Source organism: Myxocyprinus asiaticus, chromosome 6 (genome assembly GCF_019703515.2).
Source record: "Myxocyprinus asiaticus isolate MX2 ecotype Aquarium Trade chromosome 6, UBuf_Myxa_2, whole genome shotgun sequence".
Classification (NCBI taxonomy): Eukaryota; Metazoa; Chordata; class Actinopteri; order Cypriniformes; family Catostomidae; genus Myxocyprinus; species Myxocyprinus asiaticus.
The window spans coordinates 8,144,792-8,172,340 of record NC_059349.1 but is presented as its reverse complement, the minus strand read 5'-3'; the positions used below and the strand labels follow the sequence as shown (position 1 = coordinate 8,172,340).

The 27,549-nt window shown below is 42.0% G+C and overlaps 5 protein-coding genes across 8 annotated transcripts in view; 3 read left to right on the top strand and 2 right to left on the bottom strand.

Moving 5' to 3' along the window:
* The window catches only part of LOC127442865 (gastrula zinc finger protein XlCGF57.1-like), a 228,733-nt gene that overhangs the window by 18,562 nt on the left and 182,622 nt on the right, over nucleotides 1–27,549 (bottom strand). For both annotated transcript variants that reach the window (XM_051701144.1, XM_051701143.1), the window contains one exon: nucleotides 27,226–27,257. In XM_051701144.1, coding sequence (XP_051557104.1) covers nucleotides 27,226–27,257 — 32 coding nt within the window. The remainder of the gene's footprint in view (nucleotides 1–27,225; nucleotides 27,258–27,549) is intronic.
* The window catches only part of LOC127442936 (gastrula zinc finger protein XlCGF8.2DB-like), a 426,143-nt gene that overhangs the window by 273,236 nt on the left and 125,358 nt on the right, over nucleotides 1–27,549 (top strand). The gene's annotated exons all lie outside the window — the stretch shown is intronic.
* The window catches only part of LOC127442957 (gastrula zinc finger protein XlCGF8.2DB-like), a 261,498-nt gene that overhangs the window by 115,539 nt on the left and 118,410 nt on the right, over nucleotides 1–27,549 (bottom strand). The window lies entirely within an intron of this gene.
* LOC127442902 (uncharacterized) overlaps nucleotides 1–27,549 on the top strand; it is a 163,455-nt gene that overhangs the window by 18,700 nt on the left and 117,206 nt on the right. The gene's annotated exons all lie outside the window — the stretch shown is intronic.
* The window catches only part of LOC127442873 (gastrula zinc finger protein XlCGF57.1-like), a 291,640-nt gene that overhangs the window by 175,197 nt on the left and 88,894 nt on the right, over nucleotides 1–27,549 (top strand). The gene's annotated exons all lie outside the window — the stretch shown is intronic.

The following is a 27,549-nucleotide window of genomic DNA, read 5'->3' as shown; positions in this document are numbered from 1 at the left end:
TAGATTTTGAAGGACAATAAGATTAAACACAAACTAAATTGAACTTGTTTGGTTAATGATTTGGTGGTACCTATTGAATATATAACCTACACAAAACAGACACTGAACTAATTAGTGAACAAATCTTTTTGATGCACTGACTCAAAAAAAGTAACTGGGATGAATAAATTCCCACTAGTTAGCAGTAATTAAATGTGTTTTTGTATGTATTTCATATTTGACTTAGACTAACATCTGGATGCTCAAAACACCAGATTTTATGTGCATCACATGCTGTGCTTGTTGTAGATGACTGACAGAGTGCTCATTCATGCCAGCAGACTGTATATAATTAAATCGCAGCATTTTGCACATCAATAAACACACTGGGGGTGCTTTTCCATCCTCAAGCCCTTGACGCAGAAACCAATCAAAGTCCGCCATCATGAAGTACGTATATATTCTCTAAATGCACCGGTTGTAGGCGAGGATCGAGGACGGAGGAAACTTACCGAGGTAAAGAACAATACAAAAGATAAAAATAATTCACAATTCAAATGTAATTGTAACTAATTACTAATAACTGATTTCAAATTGTTAAAAATGTGTTGCACATTAAAAACACTTCTCCAGGGTTTTTCCTGGGTCAAAAATGGTCTTCGGTGGTGGCTGACATACATGGTCATCACATGAGTGATGCAGTTGTTGTTGATGTTGTTGTTGTTTTACGTAATTGCAAATAATATCGAAGATATGTAGTTGCATTTCATGTTTGTAATGAATATGTTTTATTTGATCATCTGAGCATCTAGATACCTCTGAATTCAACAGAGCTTTTGTACGTCAACGTACTGTGGTAAGTCAAATTAACTTGACACCTTATTTATAGGGGTAACGATACCATTTTTTGGAGAACAAGTACGAGTACAGATACTTTTTTTCAGTACTTGCCGATACAGAGTGAGATACCTGTTTTTTTTTCTTTTTCTTTTGCAGTTAAAAAATCTATATAAAATCTATATAAAAATAATCACTATAAACAAAACAAAGAGAGTAGACCTGCTGTTGTTTCAGCAACTGTACCTCAAATTAAAACCAAGATGTAAAGGTTATCTATCAATAAGCATTCTTTTGCAAATTTAAGGTGAAGATTATATTCATGATCAAAAACATCTCTGCATGTTAACAACATAAATTCCATATTCAACAGTTTAATTCCATTTTATTATTAAAGGGTGTCTGAATAAATGAATTGAATGAAACTTTAATCAGATGAAAAGAGAACCATTACAAGTAATTCAACATAACACTGCATTATTTTTTATCATATAAAGTGCTTTTATACAGATCCTAAAAATACAACATTGAAGTTATTTTTGTCAAATAAATTGCTGCACAACAGAGCATCAAAGATGTGAGGTATTGCTTAAATATAACAGTGAATATTACATAACTATACAGTAGTGATATATTCCTGTTGTCCATTTTTGTTCATTTAAATTGAGCTTTTATTTTGATAGAGCTCTAATTTTGTTTGGGTGATACTAGGTGATGCCGGTTTTCAGTTTCACAGATCCGGAAGAGCTGATGATAGTTAAGTGACAGTATGATTTTAAACTGTAAATGCTGGGATTTAATCAAGTTAATATGTAAATATGCATGTGTACGTGTAGACTTTATATTTATTTCATTCAATTGCAGCCATTGCTGTTTAATAATCACACTAGGACAGATCTTGGATTTAATTTGTGCACTGAATGAATGACCTTCGTGTGTCAGTTGCTGTCGGATTTTGGTATCGGAGCCTTTTTACGAGTACATAAGCCCAGTATCATACCCGATTCCCATACCAGTATCGGTATTGGGACATCCCTACTTATTTCTGTAGGCCTAGTTATAATATTCATAAATAAACCACTTTACTGATTTGGGAACTGTGCTTCTATAGAGGAAATGTTTGTTTCCTACTCCAAAACAGATATTGTTTCCCTTTCAGCAGACTCCTAATGATTTGGGAATCACTTTGATTATGATCATCATGATGGCGCCGTGGATGGCTGCCTCGGTGCGGAGCTCCTCAGTTCTTTTATTGTTTTTGTTTGTTTGTCCTGTGTTTAGTAATCTTTTTCCAGTCAGTTTTAACAGAGACGAACTGCTGAACATTCAACAGCATATACCAGACAATCTTTTCCCGGTTTTCGAATATTCAGATGTTTTGCTAGACATTTTAGTTGGAGGCGCAGCTCTGCTGTTCAAGAGACACAGGCGAGGGAGACGAGCCAGTGCGCTGGTCAAACTCTGTCTGCACGGATTTCAAACAGCGCTGCCGAGTATTCAATTAGCAAATCTCCGCTCTCTTCCAAACAAAACAGACGAACTACATCTCCTCACCCGCACAAACAAGGACTTTTCAACCTCTGCTGCCTTGTGCTTCACAGAAACCTGGCTGAGTGAAGTCATTCCAGACAGCGCGATACATCTGCCGGGTTTCCAGCTGTTCAGAGCAGATTGCATCACGAAGTTAATGGGGAAAACGAGAGGCGGTGGAACATGCTTTTATATCAGTGAAAGTTGGTGTACAGATGTAACAACATTAAAGAGGATGTGCTGTCCTAATTTGGAAGCGCTCTTTATTAACTGTAAGCCTTTCTACTCGCCGCAGGAGTTTTCCTCGTTTATTCTGGTGAGTGTGTATATCGCACCAAACATGTGTTTGAACAGAGCGCTGCAACAGTTGGCTGATCAAATCATAGACATGGAACAACAATACCCGGACTCAGTTATTATTATTCTTGGGGATTTTAACAAAGCAAATCTCACATGTGAACTGCCCAAATACAAACAGCACATCACATGCCCCACCAGAGACAGGAACATACTGGATCATTGTTACACAACAATAAAGGATGCATATCGCTCTGTCCCCACAGCAGCTTTGGGACTCTCTGATCACTGTCTGGTTCATCTTCTTCCAAACTACAGGCAGAATTTAAAATCAACCAAGCTTGTAGTAAGGACTGTAAAGAGATGGACCAATGAAGCAGAGCGGGAACTACAAGCCTGCTTCGATTGCACGGATTGGAGTGTTTTTGAGGCTGCAGCCACAGACCTGGACAAACTCACAGATACTGTTACATCATATATCCGTTTCTGTGAGGATATGTGCATTCCTACTAGGACTTATTTAAAGTTCAACAATGACAAACCGTGGTTTACAACAGAGCTCAGGCAGCTTCGTCAGACCAAAGAGGATGCTTACAGGGGTGGGGATCTTGTACAATGTGGCCAGGAACATACTGAACAAGGAAATCAGAGTGGCTAAAATAAGATACTCTGAGAAGCTTAAAAACAATTTTTCAGCTAACGACTCTGCATCAGTGTGGAGTGGCATGAAATAACTCAGAAATTACAGGACTCCTACCCCCAACCCTGTAGGGAACCAACAACTGGCTGACGACCTGAATGTGTTCTACTGCAGATTTGAAAGGCCGAATTTCACACCCCACACCCACTCTGACCTTCACTTCACTTCACACAAACACCAACACCTCCTGCAACCCCCCTCCTCCCCCCTTCTGCTACTCAAACTGCACTTAAGATCTGTGAAGAAGATGTGAGCCACGTCTTTTGGAAACAAAAGATGAGGAAAGCTTCAGGCCCAGATGGCGTCTCACCAGCGTGTCTTCCATCCTGTGCTAACCAGCTGGCCCCCATCTTCACACAGATCTTCAATAGATCACTGGAGCAGTGTGAAGTCCCATGCTGCTTCAAACGCTCAATCATTATTCCTGTCCCAAAGAAACCAAAAATCACAGGACATAATGACTACAGACCTGTCGCCCTGATGTCTGTGGTCATGAAATCATTTGAGAGACTAGTGTTGGCCCACCTGAAAAACATCACTGGACCCTTTCTAGATCCCTTTCAATTTGCTTATCGAGCAAACAGGTCTGTGGATGATGCAGTCAACATAGGATTGCATCATATCCTGCAACATCTGGACAGATCAGGGACATATGCAAGGATCCTTTTTGTGGACTTCAGTTCAGCTTTCAACACCATCATTCCAGCTATACTCCAGAGTAAATTACACCAGCTCTCTGTTCCCATGTCTATCTGTCAGTGGAATCCCAGCTTTCTGACGGACAGGCAGCAGCTTGTGAGACAGGGGAAACTCACTTCTAGCACCTGTACAATCAGCACTGGTGCCCCCCAGGGATGTGTGCTCTCCCCACTACTCTTCTCCTTCTACACCAATGACTGCATCGCCAAGGACCCCTCTGTCAAGCTCCTGAAGTTTGCAGATGACACCACTGTCATCGGCCTCATCCGAGATGACGATGAGTCTGCATACAGAAGGGAGGTTGAACAGCTGGCTGTCTGGTGCAGTCAAAACAACCTTGAGCTGAACATGCTCAAAACAGTGGAGATCACTGTGGACTTTAGGAGGAACACCCTAACACTGACCCTCCTCACCATTCTAAACAGCACTGTGACAGTAGTGGACACTACCATCTCACAGGACCTGAAGTGGGAGACCCACATTGACTCCATTGTGAAAAAGGCCCAGCAGAGATTGTACTTCCTTTGCCAGCTGAGGAAATTCAACCTGCCACAGGCGCTGCTGATACAGTTTTACTCAGCAGTCATTGAGTCTGTCCTCTGCACTTCAATAACTGTCTGGTTTGGTTCAGCTATGAAATCAGACATCAGAAGACTACAAAGGACAGTTCGGACTTCTGAGAGAATTACTGGTTGCCCCCTGCCCCAACTTCAAGAACTATACACTTCCAGAGTGAGGAAAAAGGCTGGAAAAATCACTCTGGACCCCACTCACCCTGCCCACTACCTTTTTGAACTGACGCTTCAGAGCTCTGAGCACCAGAACCGTCAGGCACAGGAACAGTTTTTTCCCTCAGGCTATCCATCTCATGAACAGTTAAATTGCCCCATTGAGCAATAACTATGTTCAATACACAGTTTAGTCTTTTTTATATTTATCCAACACATCCAACCTCTTCTGTCATTTCATTCCTCTGAAAAAACAAAACAAACATTTGAACTGTACATAACAGATTTGTATTTGCACTGTACATAACAGATTGTATTAGATTTGCACTACCAATGTGTATGTATGTATGTGTATAATTATTTTGTATTTTTTATTATTATCTGTGTCTTGCTGCTGTTTCTGTATCGTTTTTGTATTGTTGTACACTGGAAGCTCCTGTTACCAAGACAAATTCCTTGTATGTGTAAGCAAACTTGGCAATAAAGCTGATTCTGATTATAGGAATATCTGACGCCAAACCAGGCCAGTTTGTTTCCTAATCTCAAACATCATCAGAACAGGAAATTTATTAAAATAGTATACATGAATTTGTTAATAATTTAGAAAAGTCCAGACTTTTATTCTACATTGTACTTGCCCTTATGTGTACCATAGTTCTGTCATTGTTTAACAGTTGCATTAATGCCATAATCACACGAAAGACCATGTCTGGCTCCTCATTACAGTGGTTAGTTAGGTACAGGGATGGATTAACCATCGGGCCGTCGCCCAAGGGTCTCTAAACCCAAAGGGCCTCGAGCTCTAAATCAATTATTTATTTGAGATACATATTTAAATCCACACAAATGCCAGCCTTATGTGAAATACCATTTGTTTGGCTGAATGCGTGCTGGAGGACAACAGCGTGAGCACAGGCACACGAGTGCGTGCTCAAGGAATCTGCATCTCACAGGTGCAGCACGTTTTTTGAAGGACTACAGAGAACAGCGTACGATTTGCAAAACGCTTCCAAAAACAAAGATATGGTGCATTTTACCCTGGCTGTGTACAAAGCTGATTTAAATTCATATAAGCGACAAAGCAAAATGTTTATCAAGCGCTGAAACTTTGCCAGATGAAAAACAATCTGGAATCATGTGTAACAAGTCTTCTTTGCAGCCTGAACTTCATCAGAATGTTGATTTGTGACACCAGAGCTGAAAAAGCTTGATGGAGCACAACAAATGGTGAAACAAAACACAGGTGTCTTGAGATTTGTTTATGAATATTAAAGTCCTTTTAAACTTTACAGTGAGTTGTGGCACAACCATCAGACATCCGTCCAGTGTGTGTTTATATGGCCTCAATGCACGTTTGAACAGCCCGTAACTTGCCCTATAGTTTATGTGCGTTCCCGAGAGCCTTGCCTCAGTGCTTCTCTTCCGCTATTCAACAGCGACAACAAACAGTCTGCAACACTAGGTAACGTTATCTTAGAGATGGAATCCAGCAAATGGCCGGTTCCCAGCACAACACCGACTCCTACACAAACTCTGAGTATGCCAAAAAAAAAAAAAAAAAAAAAAACATTTATCTACTGAATCCCGTCTGGCTATGCAGGAATGTGATCGTGGTTGAACAAAAACTAGAGTGAACATCGGCAGGGCATTTGATTCCTGGAGGGACCTTCGTTCGGTTTTGAGGATCAAAACCGACCCTGAATTGGCGTTCTTCTCATTGGACAGGTAAGCTTACATAACTGCAAAGCATATGAAATATTGTGCCACAAGGATTGATCTGTGTAATTTTAGCTAAACTACAATAACACATGAAATGAATGCTGGACAATGTTCAAGATAATGCAAAAAGACCCATTCATTAGTGTAACGTAACTTGGTTATACAGAAAATATTTACATTCTATTATTATAAAACAATAGTGCATCGATATATCAAAATGACAGTTGTTATGGAATCACTTCAATACGGAACTGTGTCAACATATTTATAATGTACAGTCTATGTTATAAACAGCTACTGTCACCATCCACCAAATTTAGATAACAGCTATTGATAAAGCTGGCTAGCTAGCTACATAGGCTATCGTATAAATGTAGTAAATGTATCATGCAAAGAAAAGTGACTATTTCAAACTGCAGTCTCACATAGCCAGACCTATATCCACACTTTGTTTTAGCCCTGTTCCAGCACTGGAGAGTCAAATATAATATACAGTCTCAAAGTTTGTAGTAAAACAATCATAACGGTGTCATTTTAATTATGCTACCTCATCTGTCAGCATGATGCCGGTGAATCACGTTCAGTCTCTTTGTACGTTAAGTCATTGTTTTGGCCGATGCTTGCTCGCGTCCCTATGGAGTGTGTGCACGAGCACGAGCAACAGGTAGCTGGCTGCAGTTCACTTAATGGCCACAGGTGTCATTAATAACAAGGGTTTCTGAATCTTACAACCTGCACCTTTAAAAAGTACATACAACTTGTCGTGTAAGACATTGCCCCAAACTTTTTTTCCGTCAATTTGAAAAATCCAACCAAATCTGGCAAGCGTCCTGTAGCGCATAAAAGTGAATGTTGTCACGTGACACGTGATGGGGGGCCTCTATGGTGTACTGGCCCATGGGCCTCTCAGTTCTTAATCCGCCCTTGGTTAGGTAGTTAGTTTTTCTTGTTCTAGTCTAGCTCCAGAGATATAGTAGGATAGAGCAGAGCGCGTCTCGCGTGTGACTCTCTGTGGATCACTCAATAGTCACGTGAAATCAGTCTTTAAGCAGTCCGTGCTCATCCACGTTCCAGACGAGAGTAATAGTTAGCGCTTATAAAACGGCAGAAGCAAGATCAATTTGAATAACATATAATTAGCTTAGACGGCCGAAAGCAGAAAAACGTCTTGGTTACTGATGTAACCTCCGTTCCCTGATGGAGGGAACAAGATGTTGTGTTGATGTAGTGACACAAGGGGTTCGCTCTTGAGAGCCCCAATCACCTTTGATTTATTCAGAAAAGGCCAATGGAAATTGGCGAATGGAATTTGCATGGCGCTCTCTGCCCCGGACATACGGGTATAAAAGGAGATGGTGTGCACCACTCATTCAGATTTGTGCTGAGGAGCCAAGAGAGAGTCCCGGCCATGTCAGCGGTCGGTTCAGCACCGCGGCAGGAGGGACACAACGTCTCGTTCCCTCCATCAGGGAACAGAGGTTACATCAGTAACCAAGACATTCCCTGTCTGTCATTCACTTGACGTTGTGTCAATGGAGTGACACTAGGTGTTCCTATACGAAACGCCGCAGGCACTGAACCGTGTCATGAGGTATGGAGAAGCGAGTGCTTGACAACATCGTGACCTTCCAGTGTGATAAGTAAGGTGCCTCCCTGGTCCCATTAAGGGTGGGAGGAGGCACTTACCCGAGGAGGCTACAGGCCTTTCCTGATTTCTGTATTAAGCAATTTCCCGCTGAGCAACTGACAGAATAGCACTGGGGAAGTGCTCTTCCCTCTCCAGGAGGGAGAGCACTACTGAGACCACATCCTACTGGAGGGAGGTTAACATGTGGAGAATACCTTACATGGACTTACCGACTGAGAAGTTCACATATGGAATGAAACCCCTGGGGAGGACCCAATCTATGGAGAGGGCACACAGCCACAGTAGCTGAGGCAGAGCGAAACTCTGTCAAGGGGAAACACAGGGTTTACTGAGGGAAACCAAACAGTGTAAATACATCATACAGGATTACCGGGGGGGGGGGGGATCACCATGTAAGGAGCACTGAGCCCAAGTACATGGGCTCACCTGAAAAGGGGCATACCACGAGTACTGGGCCTGGCGGCGTTACTCCTCCGCCAAGTTCGTCACCAGACAGTGCTTAAGAAATCGAGAAGGTGTCCAGTGTTCACCAGTTGCGGGGAACTGTTGTGGACGAGATAGCGCACATTATCGCCTCGAAAGGGGAAAGGCGCTAATTCAAGCAATACACCCAACCGGTTGCCCAACCTTACCTGTTGGTACCTAGTAACACTCGGGTCGAAACCGGCTCTATGCGGAGGTTGTAGAACCTCACAAATGTATTGGTTGTAGCCCAACCCGCTGCTCTGCATATGTCTGTTAGAGAGGCGCCCCTCACCAGTGCCCAGGAGGACGTAACACCTCTGGTTGAGTGCGCCCGAACTCCCAAGGGGCATGGTAGGTCTTGTGAATGGTAAGCCAAAGATATAGCATCCATAATCCAATGGGTCAGTCTCTGTTTGGAGACAGCCTTCCCCTTCTACTGTCCTCCAAAACAGACAAAGAGCTGCTCAAAGTGTCTAAAGCTCTGCGTACGGTCCAGATAGTTGCGCATGGCACAAACTGACACAGCGACAACGGCAAGGCTGGGTCTTCCTCCTCTGAAGGGAGTGCTTGCAGGTTCACCACCTGATCCCGAAAGGGAGTGGTGGGAACTTTGGGCACGTAACTGGGCCGGGTTCTCAAGATCACGTGAGAGTGTCCCGGGCTGAACTCCAGGCATTCGCTGGTGACAGAGAGCACCTGCAGGTCCCCAAACCTCTTGATAGAGGTGAGCGCCACCAGGAGGGTATCTTTAGTGACAGAGTGCAGAGCTCGGCCTGCTCCAGGGGCTCAAAGGGGGCTCTCTGTATGGCCAGTAGGTCCACAGAGAGATCCCAAGAGGGAATCAGGCATGGCCTAGGAGGATTCAAACTCCTCATGCCCTTGAGGAACCAAGTGATCAGGTTGTTCTGCTGTGAGGGTCTCCCATCCAGTGTATCGTGATACACTGTTATAGCAGCCACGTACACTTTCAGGGTGGAGGGAGACAGTCATGGACGGACTGCTAGGTCTTCTACGTCCCGTCCAGGAGCCAGACGTGGAGGTTCCAGAAGTCTGGCCATGGGAGCCGGAGCATGCCCTGCCCCTGAGTGAGAAGGTCCTGCCTCAGGGGAATACACCAGGGAGGGGCTACTGCCAGGAGCATCAGGTCTGAAAACCAAGTCCGGTTGGGCCAGTACGGCGCAACCATCAGTATGTTCTGCCCATCCTCCCTGGCTTTGCACAATGTCTGTGCAATGAGGCTCACTGGGGGAAAACGCGTACTTGCGCAGCCCAAGGCCAGCTGTGCGCCAAGGCATCTGTGCCAATGGGAGCCTCGGACAGGGAGTACCAAAGGGGGAAATGAGAGGACCCTCGGAAGGCGAACAGGTCCACCTGCGCCTCCCCGAATCTCTCACAAATCAGCTGGACTGCGTGGGGGTGGAGTCTCCACTCTCCACAGAGCGTTACCTGTCTTGAGAGCACATCCGTTGCACGATTGAGGATGCCCGGGACGTGAGTGGCTCGCAGAGACTTCAACATCTGCTGACTCCAAACCCTGGTGGTTTATGTACGTCACGGTCGCTGTGTTGTCCATCCGGAATAACACGTGCTTGCCTTGAATCAACGGCTGAAGCCTCCGCAGGGCCAGCGATACTGCCAGCAACACTAGGCAGTTGATGTGCCAGTGACCACGACGCACCTCGAGATCAGCTCTAAGGGAACCCCTGCCCATAGAAATGCCAGATCTGACCAAGGGCTGAAGGTATGGCGGCACCATGGCATGATAGTCACACGCTGGGTGCCGTGGCGCCATGCCCACCTCGAGACTTGAGTCTGTAGCCAGTGCTGGAGCGGTCTCATATGCATCAACCTGAGGGGGACTACCACTGCCGAGGATGCCATATGCCTTAGGAGTCTCTGAAATTGTTTCAATGGCACCACTATCTTCCACCTGAAGGTTTTCAGGCAGGCCAGTACCGACTGTGCACACTTGTTCGTAAGGCGTGCCATCATGGTGACCGAGTCCAACTCCATACCGAGAAAAGAGATGCTCTGGGCAGGGGAGAGCTTGCTCTTTTCCCAGTGGACCTGAAGCCACAGTCGGTCGAGGTGCTGGAGCACGAGGTCCTTGTGCGCACACAATAGATCTCGCAAGTGAGCTAGGATCAGCCAGTCGTCGAGATAATTGAGGATGCGAATGCTCTTCTCCCTTAGCGGGGCCAGGGCAGCATCTGCGACTTTTATAAAGATGCAAGGAGACAGGGACAGACTGAAAGGATCTTGTACTGGAATGCTCGTCCCTCGAAGGCAAACCGAAGAAAGGGTCTGTGTCGAGAAAGGATCGATACATGAAAGTACGCGTCCTTCAGTTCGATGGCCGCGAACCAGTCCTGATGTTGTACTGATGCCAGGATGCGCTTCTGCATCAACATCTTGAACGGAAGCTTGTGTAAGGCTTTGTTCAAGGCACGCAGAACCAGAATTGCTAACCAGGATCCCAGCCTCTGCACTAATGGCACCAGGGGGACGATTGGTTTTATCATGCCCAGGGTGGGTGGTTTGCAGCAAGGCAGAGCAGAAGCCCCACCGGGAAGTTCGTCTGGGTGAGGCATGCTGCTCCGCCAGCCCGCAACGGTGGCTGGGGCGGGCGAGCGGCCCGAGAACCGCCAAACTTACCTGTTTGCCGGTTTCCTTTCGACGGAGAACAAGGGAATGTGAGATAGTCGTGTCCCGCTTGTTGATCGGAAAGGATTTCAGCGCCTAGCCGTCGTGAGGGCCAGAAGGGCTGAGCATAAGAGAATGACCCAGTGAGTGAGGAAACTGCACTTTTACTGACAAATTGGGTGCTGGGGCCCAGAGGGTACCCAGTGATGTTGTGAGGGTCACCTCATGCTGGCCCAGGGGCGGGAGTGGAGCCCATACGTTATTGGCAGCTGGCTTGCGGGCAGACGGTGCCGCCTTCCTGCGGGAGGACCTTTTTCTCAGAGGCCGGCATACGGGCTCCAATGGTGGGGGAGCCAGGGCCGACGCCACAGGTGGATGGCCTTGGCGAGAGGCAGAGGGAGCGCGGGACTATGGAGGCCTGTAGGCAGCCGAGTTGCGCCGCGGCAGGATGTGTTTAATGGCCTCCATCTGCTTCTTCACCATCAAAAACTGATGGGCGAAGTCCTCGACAGTGTCGCCAAAGAGCCCCCCTTGGGATATGGGCACATCGAGAAAGAGAACCTTCTCGGCATCACGCATCTCCGCAAGGTTGAGCCACAGTTGTTGCTCTTGGACCACCAAAGTGGACACCGTCCGACCCAGGGCACGCGACTTTTGTCGCCATAGAGCGAGGTCGGTCGCAGTGCGCAGTTCCTGCATGAGCCCTGGGTCGGTCCTACCCTTGTACAGATCTTTAAGCGCCTTGGCCTGGCGAACCTGCAGGATGGCCAAGGCGTGCAGGGCGGAGGCGGCCTGACCTGCGACATTGTAAGCCTTCGCCACTAACAACAAAGAAAACGTACACGCCTTGGAAGGGAGCCTTGGTCGGTTCCTCCAGGTGGCACAAGTGCCACTTGGAAGGGAGCCTTGGTCGGTTCCTCCAGGTGGCACAAGTGCACCGCCACGGCGCGCTCCACATGGGGAAGCTCGACATATCCCTTGGCCGCTCCTCCGTTGAGGGTAGTCAGGGTGGACGAGCCCGCAAAGCATGTACAGGCAGAGAAAGGCACCTTCCATGACTTCGCGAGCTCCTCGTGCACTTCCGGTAAGAAAGTCACGTGGGCGGTGCACAGCCGTGAATCGCGCTCCAAGCCCAGAAACCAATCATCCAGCCACAAACGCTCAGGGCAAGGCAGAGGGTTCCACTCAAGCTCAATGTTCGCAGCTGCCAGGGCAAGATCGGGAGCTCAGTAGACTCGTCCACTTCCGAAAGCAGGAGCCCACCCTCCGATGCTGCGACCGACAACTCATCCTCATCGCGAGCACCGAACGAGACATTAAATCCACCCTGAGGCGGACCGCCTGTCTCACTCATGAACTGTACCGGGCAGAACGAGTGTGCTGGGGGATGGGAGGTCCGCAGGGACTGAGCCGGTGGAAAAACTCCCATATCCACATCCAAATCGCCCACGGCGCTTGCAGTTCCAGCCGTCTGTGTTTCAACCCAGGATGGATCGGGTGGGGAAGCAGCCGTGGTGGCTCTCTGCTTCATGAAGAAGGAAGAGAGCTGCGACCGCAATGTTCTCATAGGCATGTTCTCACAATGAGAACATGACCCATCCACAAAAGCTGCCTCGGCGTGCTGGCAACCCAAGCACTCGAGACAGATTTCGTTGACACTCAACTGGATTGGAAACATGCTTCAAAAGTTTACGCTTAATAATAATTCTTCAATCCCACCGTCTCCCTGCACCTCCCCTGCGGTGCCCTTGGGAGGCGTGCCTCACACTTTGGGAACCACTGGGTTAACCGATTGACCGGCATTAACAATTTGTTAGAATAATACTATTGGTTAAAAAATAACGAGAGCTTAAATAAAGAAACAACAGAGAGGAAATTGTATAGGATAATCACATAGGGCATGTTATGTTCACATGAGGGAGCTGTTAAAAAGTAAACCACTGTCTTGCTCTCAGTCTAACAGACAAGGAAATACGAAGCATGCGGCGCACAGTGGGAGACCATTTCGTCTGTGAAGACCACACGTTCCGATGCAAATAGGAGTTTAGTAGTAGCACAAGTACAATGCGGTACCATTAAAAAAAAAAAAAACATACACACTCCAAAACAATACAAAACAAAAGAAGACTTGTTGGACATTTTAATGGTAAAAGAAGACTTGTTGGACATTTTAATGGTAAAAAAACGGTAATTACCGGCTAACGGAAACACCTAGTGCAAATAGTCACTCTTTTTTATTTATTATTTACATTGAAATGTAACATTTTATTAGGCTAAACGAGTGTGTTCAATAGCATATATATGTTTTCTGTGGTATTGAGAATCAGGAAATTTAACTGGTATCGGTACAGACTATGGAAATTTTGAAATTGTGACAACACAATTTTATACTAAATTAAACACTTTATACAAAGTGTTAAGTACTATTAATATCTTTAGGAGTAAAACTTCTAATGATGAAACAAGAATAAATACAAACCTCTTTGTTCTTCAGTATCTTCAGTTTTTCTTCCATATCTGGAAACTTTTCTTCATCACATTGAAGATGTTGGAAAAATCAACAGAAAGAAAAAGTAAAGTTAATCTTTCTGTTTCTCATGTGGAAATGTATAAAGCAGCACAGAAAATAACACAAACATGTTGCAGCATTTGCGAGAGAACAACTTCACATAAAACAGTATGATGATATTTATATTTGGTAATAATCTAGACACACTTATTTCATACTAATACATTAAAACGATCTCAATAATATTAAAACATTGTAGGAACACATTTAAAATCAATTTAGAATGTTTTGTAAAGTTTTCTTTTTTTTTTTTTAAGTCCTCGTGGTCGTGTAGTGATTCGCCTCAGTCTGGGTGGCGGAGGACGAATCCCAGTTGCCTCTGCGTCTGAGACCGTCAACCCGTGCATCTTATCACGTGGCTTGTTGAGCACGTTGCCACGGAGACATAGCACGTGTGGAGGCTTCACGCCATCCACCGCGGAAACCATGCTCAACTCACCATGCGCCCCACCGAGAGCGAACCACATTATGGCAACCACGAGGAGGTTACCCCATGTGACTCTACCCTCCCTAGCAACCGGGCCAATTTGGTTGCATAGGAGACCTGGCTGGAGTCACTCAGCACACCCTGGGATTCAAACTAGCAAACTCCAAGGGTGGTTTTGTAAAGTTCTAAACCCATTAAACTCTGAAACACACAAACACACAAAACTTTTTGCAGTCAAACAAGAGAAGTCACCAATAGGGATGTGTGGATCGATCCTAAAGTATCACTACTTCCGATACTGATGTTGCATCAAAAATATCGATCCTTACACAAAAATATAGATTCTAAAAAACTTTTTAAACTAGTGATATTATTATTTGGTTACCATGAACATGAACAAAAATCATAAACTTCAAAGTGAAATAAAAATGATTAGGCTATATTAGTAAATACTTGTGCAGGATGGGAACTATTTCTTTTTTCGCTCATCTTAACATGCATAAATACTGAAAGACACAAGCAGACAAGCTTTTTCACCGGTCATGAACAATTGAGTCTCCCTGATAATCAGGTCTCCAGGGGGTTACCGTTTGTAATTCCTGATGAAAAACATATTGTGTTATGGTGATAACTGATATAGCCTGCATGCTAACCACTCTCAGTTATTCAGCAATACAGATGTCTGTAATACTGTACTATAACAGGCCATTTAAAAGGAAAAAATATATTTAATCCTATACTGTGATTTACAGTATAAATTCATACAGTTTATATTGCATGGATTTCAGGCTGGGAACCATCAATTTATTTATTTAGTATGTTTTAATCAATATAAAGTTTTCTTTAACATTGTTTTCTTTATTATGTCATTAGTATATCACGTTATCATGTTTAATTGTTTTGATTTTGAATTACTCAATTTCAGTTACAGGGTCAGAATGCTTCAAAACTGTCTTCTTGAATTCATAATGATTTTAATAAATTATCATTTACAGTTCTCTTATTCCAAAAATATTGTTTTATATTTGATCAGTTTTTCGCAAAACATTTAAAATTGTTTCCTACTGCTGTCATTCCACAGAGCCATTTCCATGCAAAATGAGTTGCATGAACAATCAATCCTCTGTTCTCCTACCAGCCTTTCTTTAAAATAAAGGTAATCTCTGGAAAATTCTGGGGTGTGACAAGTCTAATAAGTCAGTGTCGTAATTGTAATGCTACAGTCATATTCTGTCACTACATTCATTAATTCATATTAGACACATATTTCTGCTTCATGTCATTTTATTATTCCACTGGTTTCAGAAGTTTTACAGAGCTATTTTGTCACTAAATGTTTAAGAATAACTCCTGAAAACAATGGAATAATATAATGACATATGAAGCAGAAATACCTTTAACTGTGATACTGCTGCCATATTTGCTGCCATGAACACCTCATCGCTGGACGAACTCATCCGTGCCCTCGCTAGCATCCAGGAGACCCATCGTCAAGCCCTTCTTGCCCAGGAGCCCAAGAGCATGCTACCAGGAGCTCCTCCAAGCTCAGGCCGAGGATCGGCAGGCAATCCGGAGCTGGCTGGCGCCATGCGGATCCTCCGCCGAGACCCACGGAGGAAGCGAAGCAGCCACACATCCTATTCTCCAAGATGGGCCCCCAGGACGAACTGGAGGCGTTTGTGGGCATCTTCGAGCAGTCAGCCACCGCCTCCGGATGGCCACGAGCCCAGTGGGCCCTCCACTTGCTGCCGTTGCTTTCCGGGGAGGCCCAGCTTGCGGCGCAGCATCTACCACCCAAGGACTACGTGAAACTGAAGACTGCTGTCCTGCAACGGGTTGGCCGCACCCCAGAACAACACCCCCATCAGTTCAGCTCCCTCACGCTGAGCAAAGTCGGCCGCCCATTTGCGTTTGCCCACCAGCTCCGTGATGCCTGCCGAAGATGGGTGCTAGCCAGAGAAGGCCCTGGCGTGAAAGATGTCATCGAGCTGATGGTGCTGGAGCAGCTAACAAAATTTGTTCTAAGCTCAAATAGATACAAAGCCGGCTATATAATAGGGGTACCCAGCTACAGGAATTTGCACCGAGACAAAGTACTTGTATTAATCCCCACAGAGCTCAAAATTGCTCGCCAAGTGGCAAGGATCCTTTGAGGTTACACGGCGAGTCGGGAATCTCGATTATGAGGGTAAGCGAATGGATAGAGGCGGAGCACGTCAAATTTACCACCTCAACCTCCTTAAATTATGGAGAGAGGCGGTCCCCATGTCCATGGCAACGGTAGTTCCGGAGAGGGCGGAGCTCGGACCGGAGGTGAAGTTCAAGCCGACCCACTCACCCTGGTAGACCACCTCTCACCGTCCTAGCTCACGGAGGTGGCCAAATTGCAAAACGAGTTTGCGGACGTGTTCTCTCCTCTTCCCAGTCATACTAACCTCATACAACACCATATCGAGACCCCACCGGGAATGGTAGTGCATAGTCGGCCATACCGCTTGCCCGAACATAGTAAAAAGTGATTCGGAATGAATTATAGGCAATGCTCGAGATGGAGGTAATGGAAGAATAGCACAGCGATTGGGCCAGCCCGGTTGTTCTTGTACCTAAGAGTGATGGGTCAGTCTGGTTCTGTGTTAATTACCGGAAAGTCAATGCAGTTGTCTAAATTTGAGGCGTACCCAATGCCCCGAATTGACGAACTTCTTGATCGGTTGGGTGCAGCTCAATTTTATTCGACACTGGATTTAACTAAGGGAGATTGGCAGATCCCCTTAACTCCATTATCCCAAGAAAAAATGGCCTTTTCCACACCGTTCGGATTACACCAATTCGTCACTCTTCTGTTCAGTTTGTTAGGGGGTTACTGCCACGTTCCAGTGCCTCACGGATAAGATTCTCTGGCCACACACTGCGTATGCTGCCGCCTATTTAGATAACATCATTATATACAGTAATATTTGGCAGAGGCATATGCAGCATCTGAGAGCCATTCTGAGGTCGCTGAGGTGGGCGGGGCTCACGGCAAACCCGAAAAAGAGCACAATTGGGTGGGTGGAAGTACGGTATCTGGGCTTCCACTTGGGACATGGGCAGGTACGTCCCCAAATTGATAAACCACTATAGCGGCCTTCCCATGTCCCATGTCCAAAAAGGAGGTGAGGCAGTTCATGGGGCTGGCTGGCTATTACAGAAGGTTTGTTCCTAATTTTTTTTATGTCACCAGCCCCTTGACTGATCTCACTAAAAAGGGGGCGCCAGATCCAGTCCAGTGGACAGAGGTGTGCCAACAGGCTTTCACGAGAGTGAAATCTGCATTCTGTGGTGGGACACTTTTACATGCTCCTGACTTCTCTCCCCTTTATTTTACAGACGGATGCATCAGAGAGGGGGTTGGGGGCCGTGCTCTCACTGGAGGTGGTGGAGCGCCCGTGCTGTACATTAGTCGTAAGCTCTCTTTGAGAGAGACTAAGTACAGCACCATTGAGAAAGAGTGCCTTGCCATCAAGTGGACGGTCCTAACCCTCCGCTACTACCTGCTGGGGTGGGCCTTCATCCTACACTCGGATCACGCCCTGCTTCAGTGGCTCCACCGCATGAAGGATACCAATGCGCGGATCATTTGTTGGTACCTGGCACTTCAGCCCTTCAAATTTAAGGTGGTCCACAGGCCGGGGCCACAGATGGTTGTGGCTGATTTCCTCTCCAGGAGGGGAGGGGGTTAGCAGGCCAGACGTTGCCCGGGTCTGAGTTGGGCGGTGGGGGTATGTGGAGCAGGATGTGGTTGTGTGTCTGTCATTGGTGGAGAGAGGAACCGGTAAGGGCCGTCAGGTGCTTAACACCTGTCTCATTACAGTGACAACAGAGACGGGCTTGAAAAGGCTGCCGAGAATGCCGGAGAGACAGAGTCAGGGACAGAGAAACCCGAAGTTGTGAAGCTGAAGTGTATATTTTTTGTGAAGCTAAAGCGTATGTTTGTTGTGAAGCTAAAGTGTATACGTCGATTGTGAAGCTGAAAAGCCAAAACTCTGATTGCGAAGCTGAAAACGCTGAATAAAAAGCTGACTTGCCTGGACTGCCACCCCGCTTCCTTCTTGCTGGAACTTTTACACACATGTATTTGCATTTCCCTTGTGCTGGTAGGGTATGAAATTTCATGTTGTTTCTGTAGCCATAGTCCCAAAAATGTTTAAGTCTTTACAAAACCAAAAATTAACACAATGGCCATTGGACAGTGTGAAATAATTTTTTTAGAATGATGCTTTAAGTCAGATTTCTTCTTTTCCAAGGCTTTATTGTAGCAAAATATGGCCGGGAGAGTTCACAACAGAAGTAAAGAAGCAAAGGGTACATGACATTTAATACCTTTCTAACACCAGAAAATTCTTGTGGCAGAACATAATTGGCCAGTGCAACAGCCAGAGTAAACTCACTGTCTTATTGGAAAGTAGCTGTTAGTCAAAGGAGTGGAAAAGTTTAGAGGAGATTGTTAGTTTCATATTTGCTAAACTTCAAGACTAAATGATATCTTTTATGCTTACCCCCTCCCATCTCTCTTGCTGTCCTGTGCTCAGTCCACCTTATCTTTTTTTCTCAACACATTCTTTATAGGTACACTCTACTCTTTACACGTACACAGATTTTCTTCCACAACAGCAGTAATAAATACAACTCGAATGACAGTAAATTTAGAGAAATAATATAAACATGGACTATATAAAAATGTACTATTTGTATTATGCTAATCAGCATACTGGACAGCAATCCAAAGGTAAATTATTTAATATTTCATAATGTAAAAGATCAACATTTCAAAGCAAAATGGGCCAAAAGAGGGATGGGGGTTGTCTTCAGCACCTGCTGTAGATCTACCCTGTCAGTGGCAGTGCAGATATGCATAAATCTACTTGAAACACAGACGTGTGAGGGAAATTTCATTTATTGATTGTGGGATTTGATTATATTGCATGTCTAATATTAATATTTAGATGTTATGCTCCATATTAATCCCTAAAATATTCAATTGACATTTAATAGTAGAGTAAGAACATTTCATTATGACTATGGTTCTGTTAGTGTGTGGGGGGCATAAAGCAGACAGTCACACTATACACTATCACATACATCACACATATGATGTTCCTGATCATCTGCAATAAAGAATACATTTGTCTGCTGTTCTTCTACCAATTCCAATGTCCTCAGGAAGTGATGGGAGTTCTGGCTCCAGGAAGAGTCTGTTTGATACAGTATATCTTATGCCTCCTGCTGAAAGTATACATGCTTTTCTGGATGTATTAGTTCAGTATAAGCTAAAAATGTTTTACTTAAGTATTTTATTACTTTTGAAGTTTCACATGCAAAGGTGCAAATATTCTTATCACAAACCACATTTTAAGGCATTTCTCAATGAATTTCAACAATATTTTAAAACACTCTCTGCATCTGAAAACAAAAGGCTGAAATTCACTTGTTTGTACTGCTTATTTCAAGATTCACACTTAATATTTATAATTGATTGTATTTTGCTATTTTTTAATTTAGCTGATATTAACAATTTTATTGTATATTTACTTTTTTAGTTATTTCATCTTATTATTATTTTTCTTTTTTCGTTCATTTTCTTTTACCCCAGGCTATTGATGTTGTTTACTGTTGTTTATTTTGTTGTCTTACTATATTGTAATTATTTTTGAGTAATAAAATATATAGTAATTTTTATTGTTGCAATGATACTATTACAATATTAAACTTCTTTATAATAATTGTAATAACACATATGATTTTATTATTAACACATTTAATATTATTTATTTATTGCAATAAAAATGGAAACTATAACATTCCTATAATTTTAATCCCTAATAATATATAAAAGTACTTAGGAAACTTCAACAAACTTCAAGGAAAATAAAAATCCCAGTAGAAATGAATAATACATAAGGCAAAAAGAAAAAAGAACAATTAAAAACTATAACATTTACAAATATATGTGTGTGTGTGTGTGTGGATTTTCTCCCCTTTTTCTCCCAATTTGGAATGTCCAATTCCCAATGTGCTTCAAGTCCTCGTGGTGGCGTAGTGACTCGCCTCAATCCGGGTGGCGGAGGACGAATCTCAGCTGCCTCCGCGTCTGAGACCGTCAATCCACACATCTTATCACGTGGCTTGTGGAGTGCGTTGCCACGGAGACATAGCGTGTGTGGAGGCTTCACGCCATCCACCGCGGCATCCACGCCCAACTCACCTCGCGCCCCACTGAGAACTAACCACATTATAGCGATCACGAGGAGGTTACCCCATGTGACTCTACCCTCCCTAGCAACCGGGCCATCTCGAAGTTACCAGAACCTGCCAGTCCCAGCTTTGAGTCCAGCCTCCTGCACCACTCTTACAAAGCGATGACCACTAACCAGCCAGTGGTTATTATCTGAGTTACCGTAGACTTTGTCAGTTCTAACCAGTCTGGCCATTCTCTGTTGACCTCTCATCAAACAAGGCATTTCTGTCCATAGAACTGTCGCTCAATGGATGTTTTTTGTTTTGGGCACCATTCGGAGTAAACTCTAGAGACTGTTGTGTGTGAAAATCCCAGGAGATCAGCAGTTACAGACATACTCAAACCAGGTCCAAATGCCACGGTCCAAATCACTGAGATCACATTTTTCCCCATTCTGATGGCTGATGTGAATTAACTGAAGCTCCTGACCCGCATCTGCCCGATTTTATGCACTGCACTGCTGCCACATGATTGGCTGGTTAGATAATCACATGGATGCTTGTTTGAGGTTAATTAATTGGGTAATGTAAAAATATTGTTACTCCATTATGTTAAAATTACATCTAGAAATTATGTTTTCTGTCAAAGAATTTATTCTCTAAACCAAGAGGAATAATCTATTTTAGGTTTGGGTGTACTGGAAGCTTCTGTCACAGAAGACACATTCCTTGACTCTGTGAGACAACTTGGCAAAAAAGCTCCTTCTGGTTCTGATTCTGAGGAAATGTGAAAATGTTTCTCTATAGCGTGAATTCCTATGTGGTAATTAAAGTCTCTTTTTAATTTGAAACTCTCTCCACAGTGAGGGCATGTGAAGGGCTTTTCTCCAGTGTGAATGGCCATGTGGACTTTACGGCTCCCATTCTGTGTGAAACTCTTGCCACACTGATGACACATGAAAGGCTTCACTCCAGTGTGAATTCTCAGGTGGATTTTTAGGCTTCCTTTTTTTGTGAAACTCCTTCCACATTGACAGCAAGTAAAGGGCTTCTCTCCAATGTGAATTCTCATGTGGATATTTAGGCTTCCTTTTTTTGTGAAACTCTTTCCACACTGATGGCAGGTAAGGGGCCCCTCTCTAGTGTGAATTCTCAAGTGACGATACAAACTTTGTTTCAATGTGTAACTCTTTCCACACTGATAGCATATGTAACACTCCACTCCAGTATGAATTCTCATGTGTTTTTCAAGACCTCTAACACCTTTGTAACTGTTTCCACACTGATTGCATATGAAAGATTTCACTCTAGCATGAACTTCCATGTGTCTAAGGAGGGATATTTTGCATTTGAAACTCATTTCACACTGATTGCATGTGTAAGGAGGCTTTTCAGCATGAATTCTCATGTGATAATTACATTTTCCTTGACTAGTGAAACTCTTTCCACACTGAGAACAAGTGAAAGATTTTTTGGATTTTGTTTTTTCAGTCTGTGAGCCACTAAAAGATTGTTCTCCAGTAATGACATCAACAGGTATCTGATACTGATGTTTCTCCTCCTCTTCCTTCAGATCTTGACTTTCCTCTGTCAGCTCCATCAGGTCTAAAGTAACAAATTGTTAACAATAAATTCAAGAGCAATTAAAGGAATATTTAACTAACTAAAATCACGAAATGATCATTTTCTCCCCCTTATGCATCTCAAATTTGTATGACTTTTGTTCTTCAGAGGAACACAAATGAAGATATTTTAATGGAGATATGATGTGAATATATCAATACAATTTAAGTCAAGGGGTTCAACACTATTAAGCTCCAAAAAGCACATAAAGGCACCGTAAAGGTAATTAATTCGACTGGAGTGGTTTAATCCATGTGTTCTGTGTGTACAGCGTCCTGCGCATGTGTCAAGCGAGAAGTGTAATTGTTCTTCAAATCATGATCGCGCCAAGGAGGCTACAGATGTCCAGATTTATAGTAAAAAAAATAAAATAAAATAAAAAAGAGTAACATCTTGGTCTGTTTCACACCCAAAACTGATTATAACTCTTCAGAAGACATGGATTAAACCACTCTAGTCATATGAATTACTTTTATGAAACCTTTGCTAATTTTAGAGCTTGGAAGTTTTAGACCCCACTGCCTTAAATTATATGGATATTAACACATCTTACATCAATTACATTTTTTATTAATTTGTGTTCTGCGTAATGAGATGGATATTGATATTATTACAGGGTTTCTGCAGCTTTTATGAAGCTAAATTTAAGACTTTTTTAAGACCAACTAAAGAAAATGTAAGGAATTTTTTTAAAATGAGGAATCATAAAAATTACATTTTGTTTTTATTTAGTACTGCTGTGAAGAAGCTATTTGACATAACAGATCCTCACACATATTCCACAAGACAAAATAGTAACTGAATTTACACACATGATCCTGTTCAGAAGTTGACATTCTCTTGGTTTTTAATATGGTGTGTTTCTTTCTCGATGATCAATGACTGTTTGTGTAATAATTGTTCATGAGTCTCTGCTTTGTCCAGAGCAGTGAAGATGTCCACTTTTCTTTAGAAAAAACCCAACTACAGTCAAATTATTTGGTTTCTCAGCATCTTCTGCACATTTGAGTTCTTCCCAACAGTGGCTATATGATAAGATCCAGATTTTGACAATTGAGGGACTCATACCCAACTATAACAAAAGGTGCAAACAATTATTGATGCTCAAGAAGGCAACATAAGAAGATCCAAGGGGTGCAAACTTTTGAACAGGATTTGTGTAAATAAGAGTAAATTTTGTGTTATGTAGCTTTTGAAGGGCAGAACTACATAAAAATTATTTGTATACATTCTGAAAGGGGTGTGGAAACATAAAAACAAAAGGGTTATGCAAACATCTGCACTTAATTGTATAGGCTATACAGTTTGTGAAAAGGTAGATTTTATTTTAGATTGAGTTTTTTCACGATTTAACCACATTTGAGGTTTTTTTAATGTACAGATTTCATGTAGTCTATTCTCTCCATATGATGTCATATTGCATGTGTAATTATAAAATGACTTGTCATGTCACGTACACATTTTAACACAAAATTCAAAATACAACTCCCACATCTCAACATTTAAGTGCTTGTACTATGTAAAAAGTGCAGTGTATCTGTCTGAATGTGACATTGTCTGATTTACCTCAGTGCTCGTGGGGAAATGAACATTACAGAAAAATACTCGCTTACATATTCATGTGCTGCACGAAGAAATGGATCGGCTTCTTTCAGCTCGTTGTTGAAAATTTTTTTTTATTGGTGCATTTCTACTTGCACTGACTGACAGGATGACAAGGGCTATGTCTCGTTTGGAAGGCTGCATGCTAGGTAGGACGCGTCCTTTGAAGGCTGCAGTATACAGACTGTCCTCCTTAAAACAAGCCTCGTTTAAATGAGACGGCCTTCATAGGACAAATCGAAACAGAACGTAACATGGTTGCTATGACAGCACGCCACTCTTTAACAAGCGGGAGCGCTTTGAGTGAGAAGGGAACAAAGTCCCTTTAGAAGGGAATGTATGAGGTACATTTTAGGAGAGTTATAATGATATTAAGAGAAAAGAAAATAGATTTTACAGTTGTACTTTTAGTCTAATACTTTATTTTAATTATATATTAATATAATTATACATATTATATACTCTGCACCCATCTACTGAGGTACTGCAACTTTACTTGTGTTTGAACATCATATTTACAGGCAAACTGGCGTAATTTTTTTTTTTTTACATTTCCGCTGAAGCAAAGTATTGTGGGTTATGAATGCCCATGAAGGACACACCTCATGCATCTTCCGAATTCCTGTGAAAGAAGGTCGCATTCGAAGGCTGCATTCAAAGTGTCCTACTCGCTTTTCTGAAACGAGACAGCCTCATGACGTATGCGGCCGACAAATGCGACCACCGGAAGACGCATCCTTCCAAACGAGAGTGCGCGCCAAGTGTATGACGTCATTGCCATGGTATCCAGATACATTTCAGCAGATTTTCAGAAAGACTAGAATGAAAGTATCATCAAATCAACGTGCAACCCTTCGCAATTGCTTCTCTTCTCTGCAAATGATACCAAAGACAATAGCGAGAAGGAAAATGAGTAGATCAAATGTAAGTAGAAAAAATCAGTGAGCCTACCAGCTGAAACCAGGACATAATTACAATGTTTAGAGAATTGTCGGAACACCGGGACACACAAAATGGGACGTCTGGTCACCCTACTTAAACGCAATGAGAAAATAATCCCTCATACAACATTTAATGCCATGAATTAAAGACTTGTTGCTCCGATTTAAGACCTTTTTAAGTCCTTATTTTGCGGAAGGGTGAATTAAGACTTTTTAAGACCTTTTTAAGACCCGCGGAAACCCTGTATTATATTTCCCTTTTTTGTTCTGCATAAGAAAGAAAGTCACATGGATTTTAATGAGGGTGAGTAAATTATGACAGAATTTAATTTCTCGGTGAACTATTCCTTTAAATAGAAATATTTCACTGATTCTTGAGATAAGGGACAAAACATCTTTTTATTTTTTAATACTAAATGAATTTGAAATGGATATATTTGTAGATAAAGGTCTCAGCTAACGAACCATGTAAGGGAACAGGTTTTTATAAAAACACTTTTCTGAAAATTTACTTTAATATCTGTCGACTCCATCAGACACACTAAAAGCATACTATTTTAATTTGATCCATCCAACAAGACTGTAAAGTCTTTAATTATCTAATAATAGTGTTCAGGAGTTAAGTGATAAAATACATTCTATAAAATTTTTTTTTCACACTACTCTGAAGAATGTAATATTTTTACATCTTAAGCAGGATTCGAAATAAAAGCTTGACGATAAAATGGAAAAAATATAATATTCACTGAAGTAATAATAAATAATAAGAATAATTAAGCACTATATCACAAGAGTGCTGTTGTACTGAATAAAAGATTCTTAAAAAAAGCAATGGTATGTTGAAAAGTTCTTTTTTAATTATTATAAAAAGTAATTGTTCTATTTTCGCATGTTAAAAGTTTTAAGAATTAATATGATTAGACACCATTTTGACAATGAAATTAAATTGAAAACTGATTTCAGTAGGGCCCTATTTAAAAACACTTAAGCAATGCATTCTTCAATGAGAAACACTTAACATGCCAGTGCCACTACAGTGTTCCTATTTGCACAAATTCTAAAAGAAAATGTCCAGATTTGTGTTTCCATGAATTTCCAAATTAAATTCACAGTATATTTTGGAAAAGTATGACATTTACCACAAACAGATTTTACATATTTATTTGCAAAAAAAACACCACAGATCCTCAAAAAGAAACATTCAACAATAAACCAGTGACACTAATGTCCACTGATACCCAATGTTCAGTCCTCCTCTGTGCACATAATGTACAGGTCGTTTGTAAATGTATGTTTAATGCATCTTAAAGCAATGCCTTTTGAATTATGGTTGTAAAATTAGTGTTTATTAGCGTGGGCCTACAGTGTTTTGTAAACACATTATGTTTTTTTAACAAAAAGCTGTAATAATAATAATAATTTAATTCAAATGTTTATACCTTTTTCTGTGGCACTACTGATAGTGTGTTGAATGTCAAACACAAATTCAGAATCCTTTGCACAAAGTTTACAATGTACAAGTTAAATGTTTATAAATGTTTATTGAATCTGAAACCATTAATAGGAAAAATAGAGTAATGTGTTTGAAAACAAATGATTACTTGTTGTCTGCCTTATTAAATATATTATTAAAAGCTGTTGATATCAAGTCAAAAAGAGGTTTTCAGAGGCGTGAAACACTGAAAGGGGACCAAAAGCTCATAAAAGCTCTCTAATAGAGAAAAACTCATGTTAGGGCATAAAGGTATGAGATACTTTTGTAATAAGTTGACAATATCATTGGAGAGAGTCAGCAAGAAATGGTAAAACAGTAGAGAAAAATAAAGCTGTACATTTTTCCAGATTACAATAAAAAAATATGTTGTGGTCAAAATGACCCCAAACATCACCGATGTGGTCAAAATGTGTACAGGGATTTTGAAAACTCTTCTAATAAATCTAGAAAAAGTCAGAAAGATTCAAGTTTTTCTAAAAAGTTTATCATATTTTTAAGTCAATTTGACCCCAAATATAACAGGAGGGTTAAAGAAAAATCGAAAAATAGCTGAAGCAATGATTTATAGTTAAAGAATTCTTAAATATTGATCTTTTTTGGCACCAAAAGCGACCGTGTCACTTAAGAAGATGTTAATTTAACCGCTGGAGTCGTATGGACGACGTTTATGCTGACTGTCTGTGATTTTTGGAGATTCAAAAGTCTGATCACCATCCACTTGCATTTTAAGGACCTACTGAGCTAAGATATTTTTCTTCAAATGTGTTCAGCAGAAGTAAGTCATACACACCTGGGATGGCATGAAGATGAGTAAATTATGAGAGGATTTTCATTTTCAATTTCTGTGTTTCCGCTGGATTATTGGAGTGCAAAAAATCACTCCAATTAATTTATTATTTACATTGACTTTTAACATTTTAATAGGCTTAACGAGTGTTTTCAAAAGCATACTACATATTTTTTGTTGTTCCAAGAATCATGAAATTTTGCTGGTATCATTTTGATATTGTGAACACAATTTTATACATATATTTCATAAGTAATATTAATATCAATAATATCTTTATGAGTAAAACTTCTAATGAAGAAACAAGAATAAATACAAACCTCTTTGTTCTTCAGTATCTTCAGTTTTTATCCCACATGTTTGTGTAATACTGATGTCTTTGCTCTCTTCTTTAATAAACTCCATCTTTACAGCAGTTTGTCACACAGATCTCGTTTCATCTGGAGTTTTTCTTCCGTATCTGGAAACTTTTCTTCATCACGTTGAAGATGTTGGAAAAATCAACAGAAAGAAAAAGAAATGTGAAGTTATTCTTTCTGTTTCTCATGTGGAAATGTGTAAAGCAGCACAGAAAATAACACAAACATGTTGCGGCATTTACGAGAGAACAACTATCAGAACTTCACATAAAACATTACGATGAT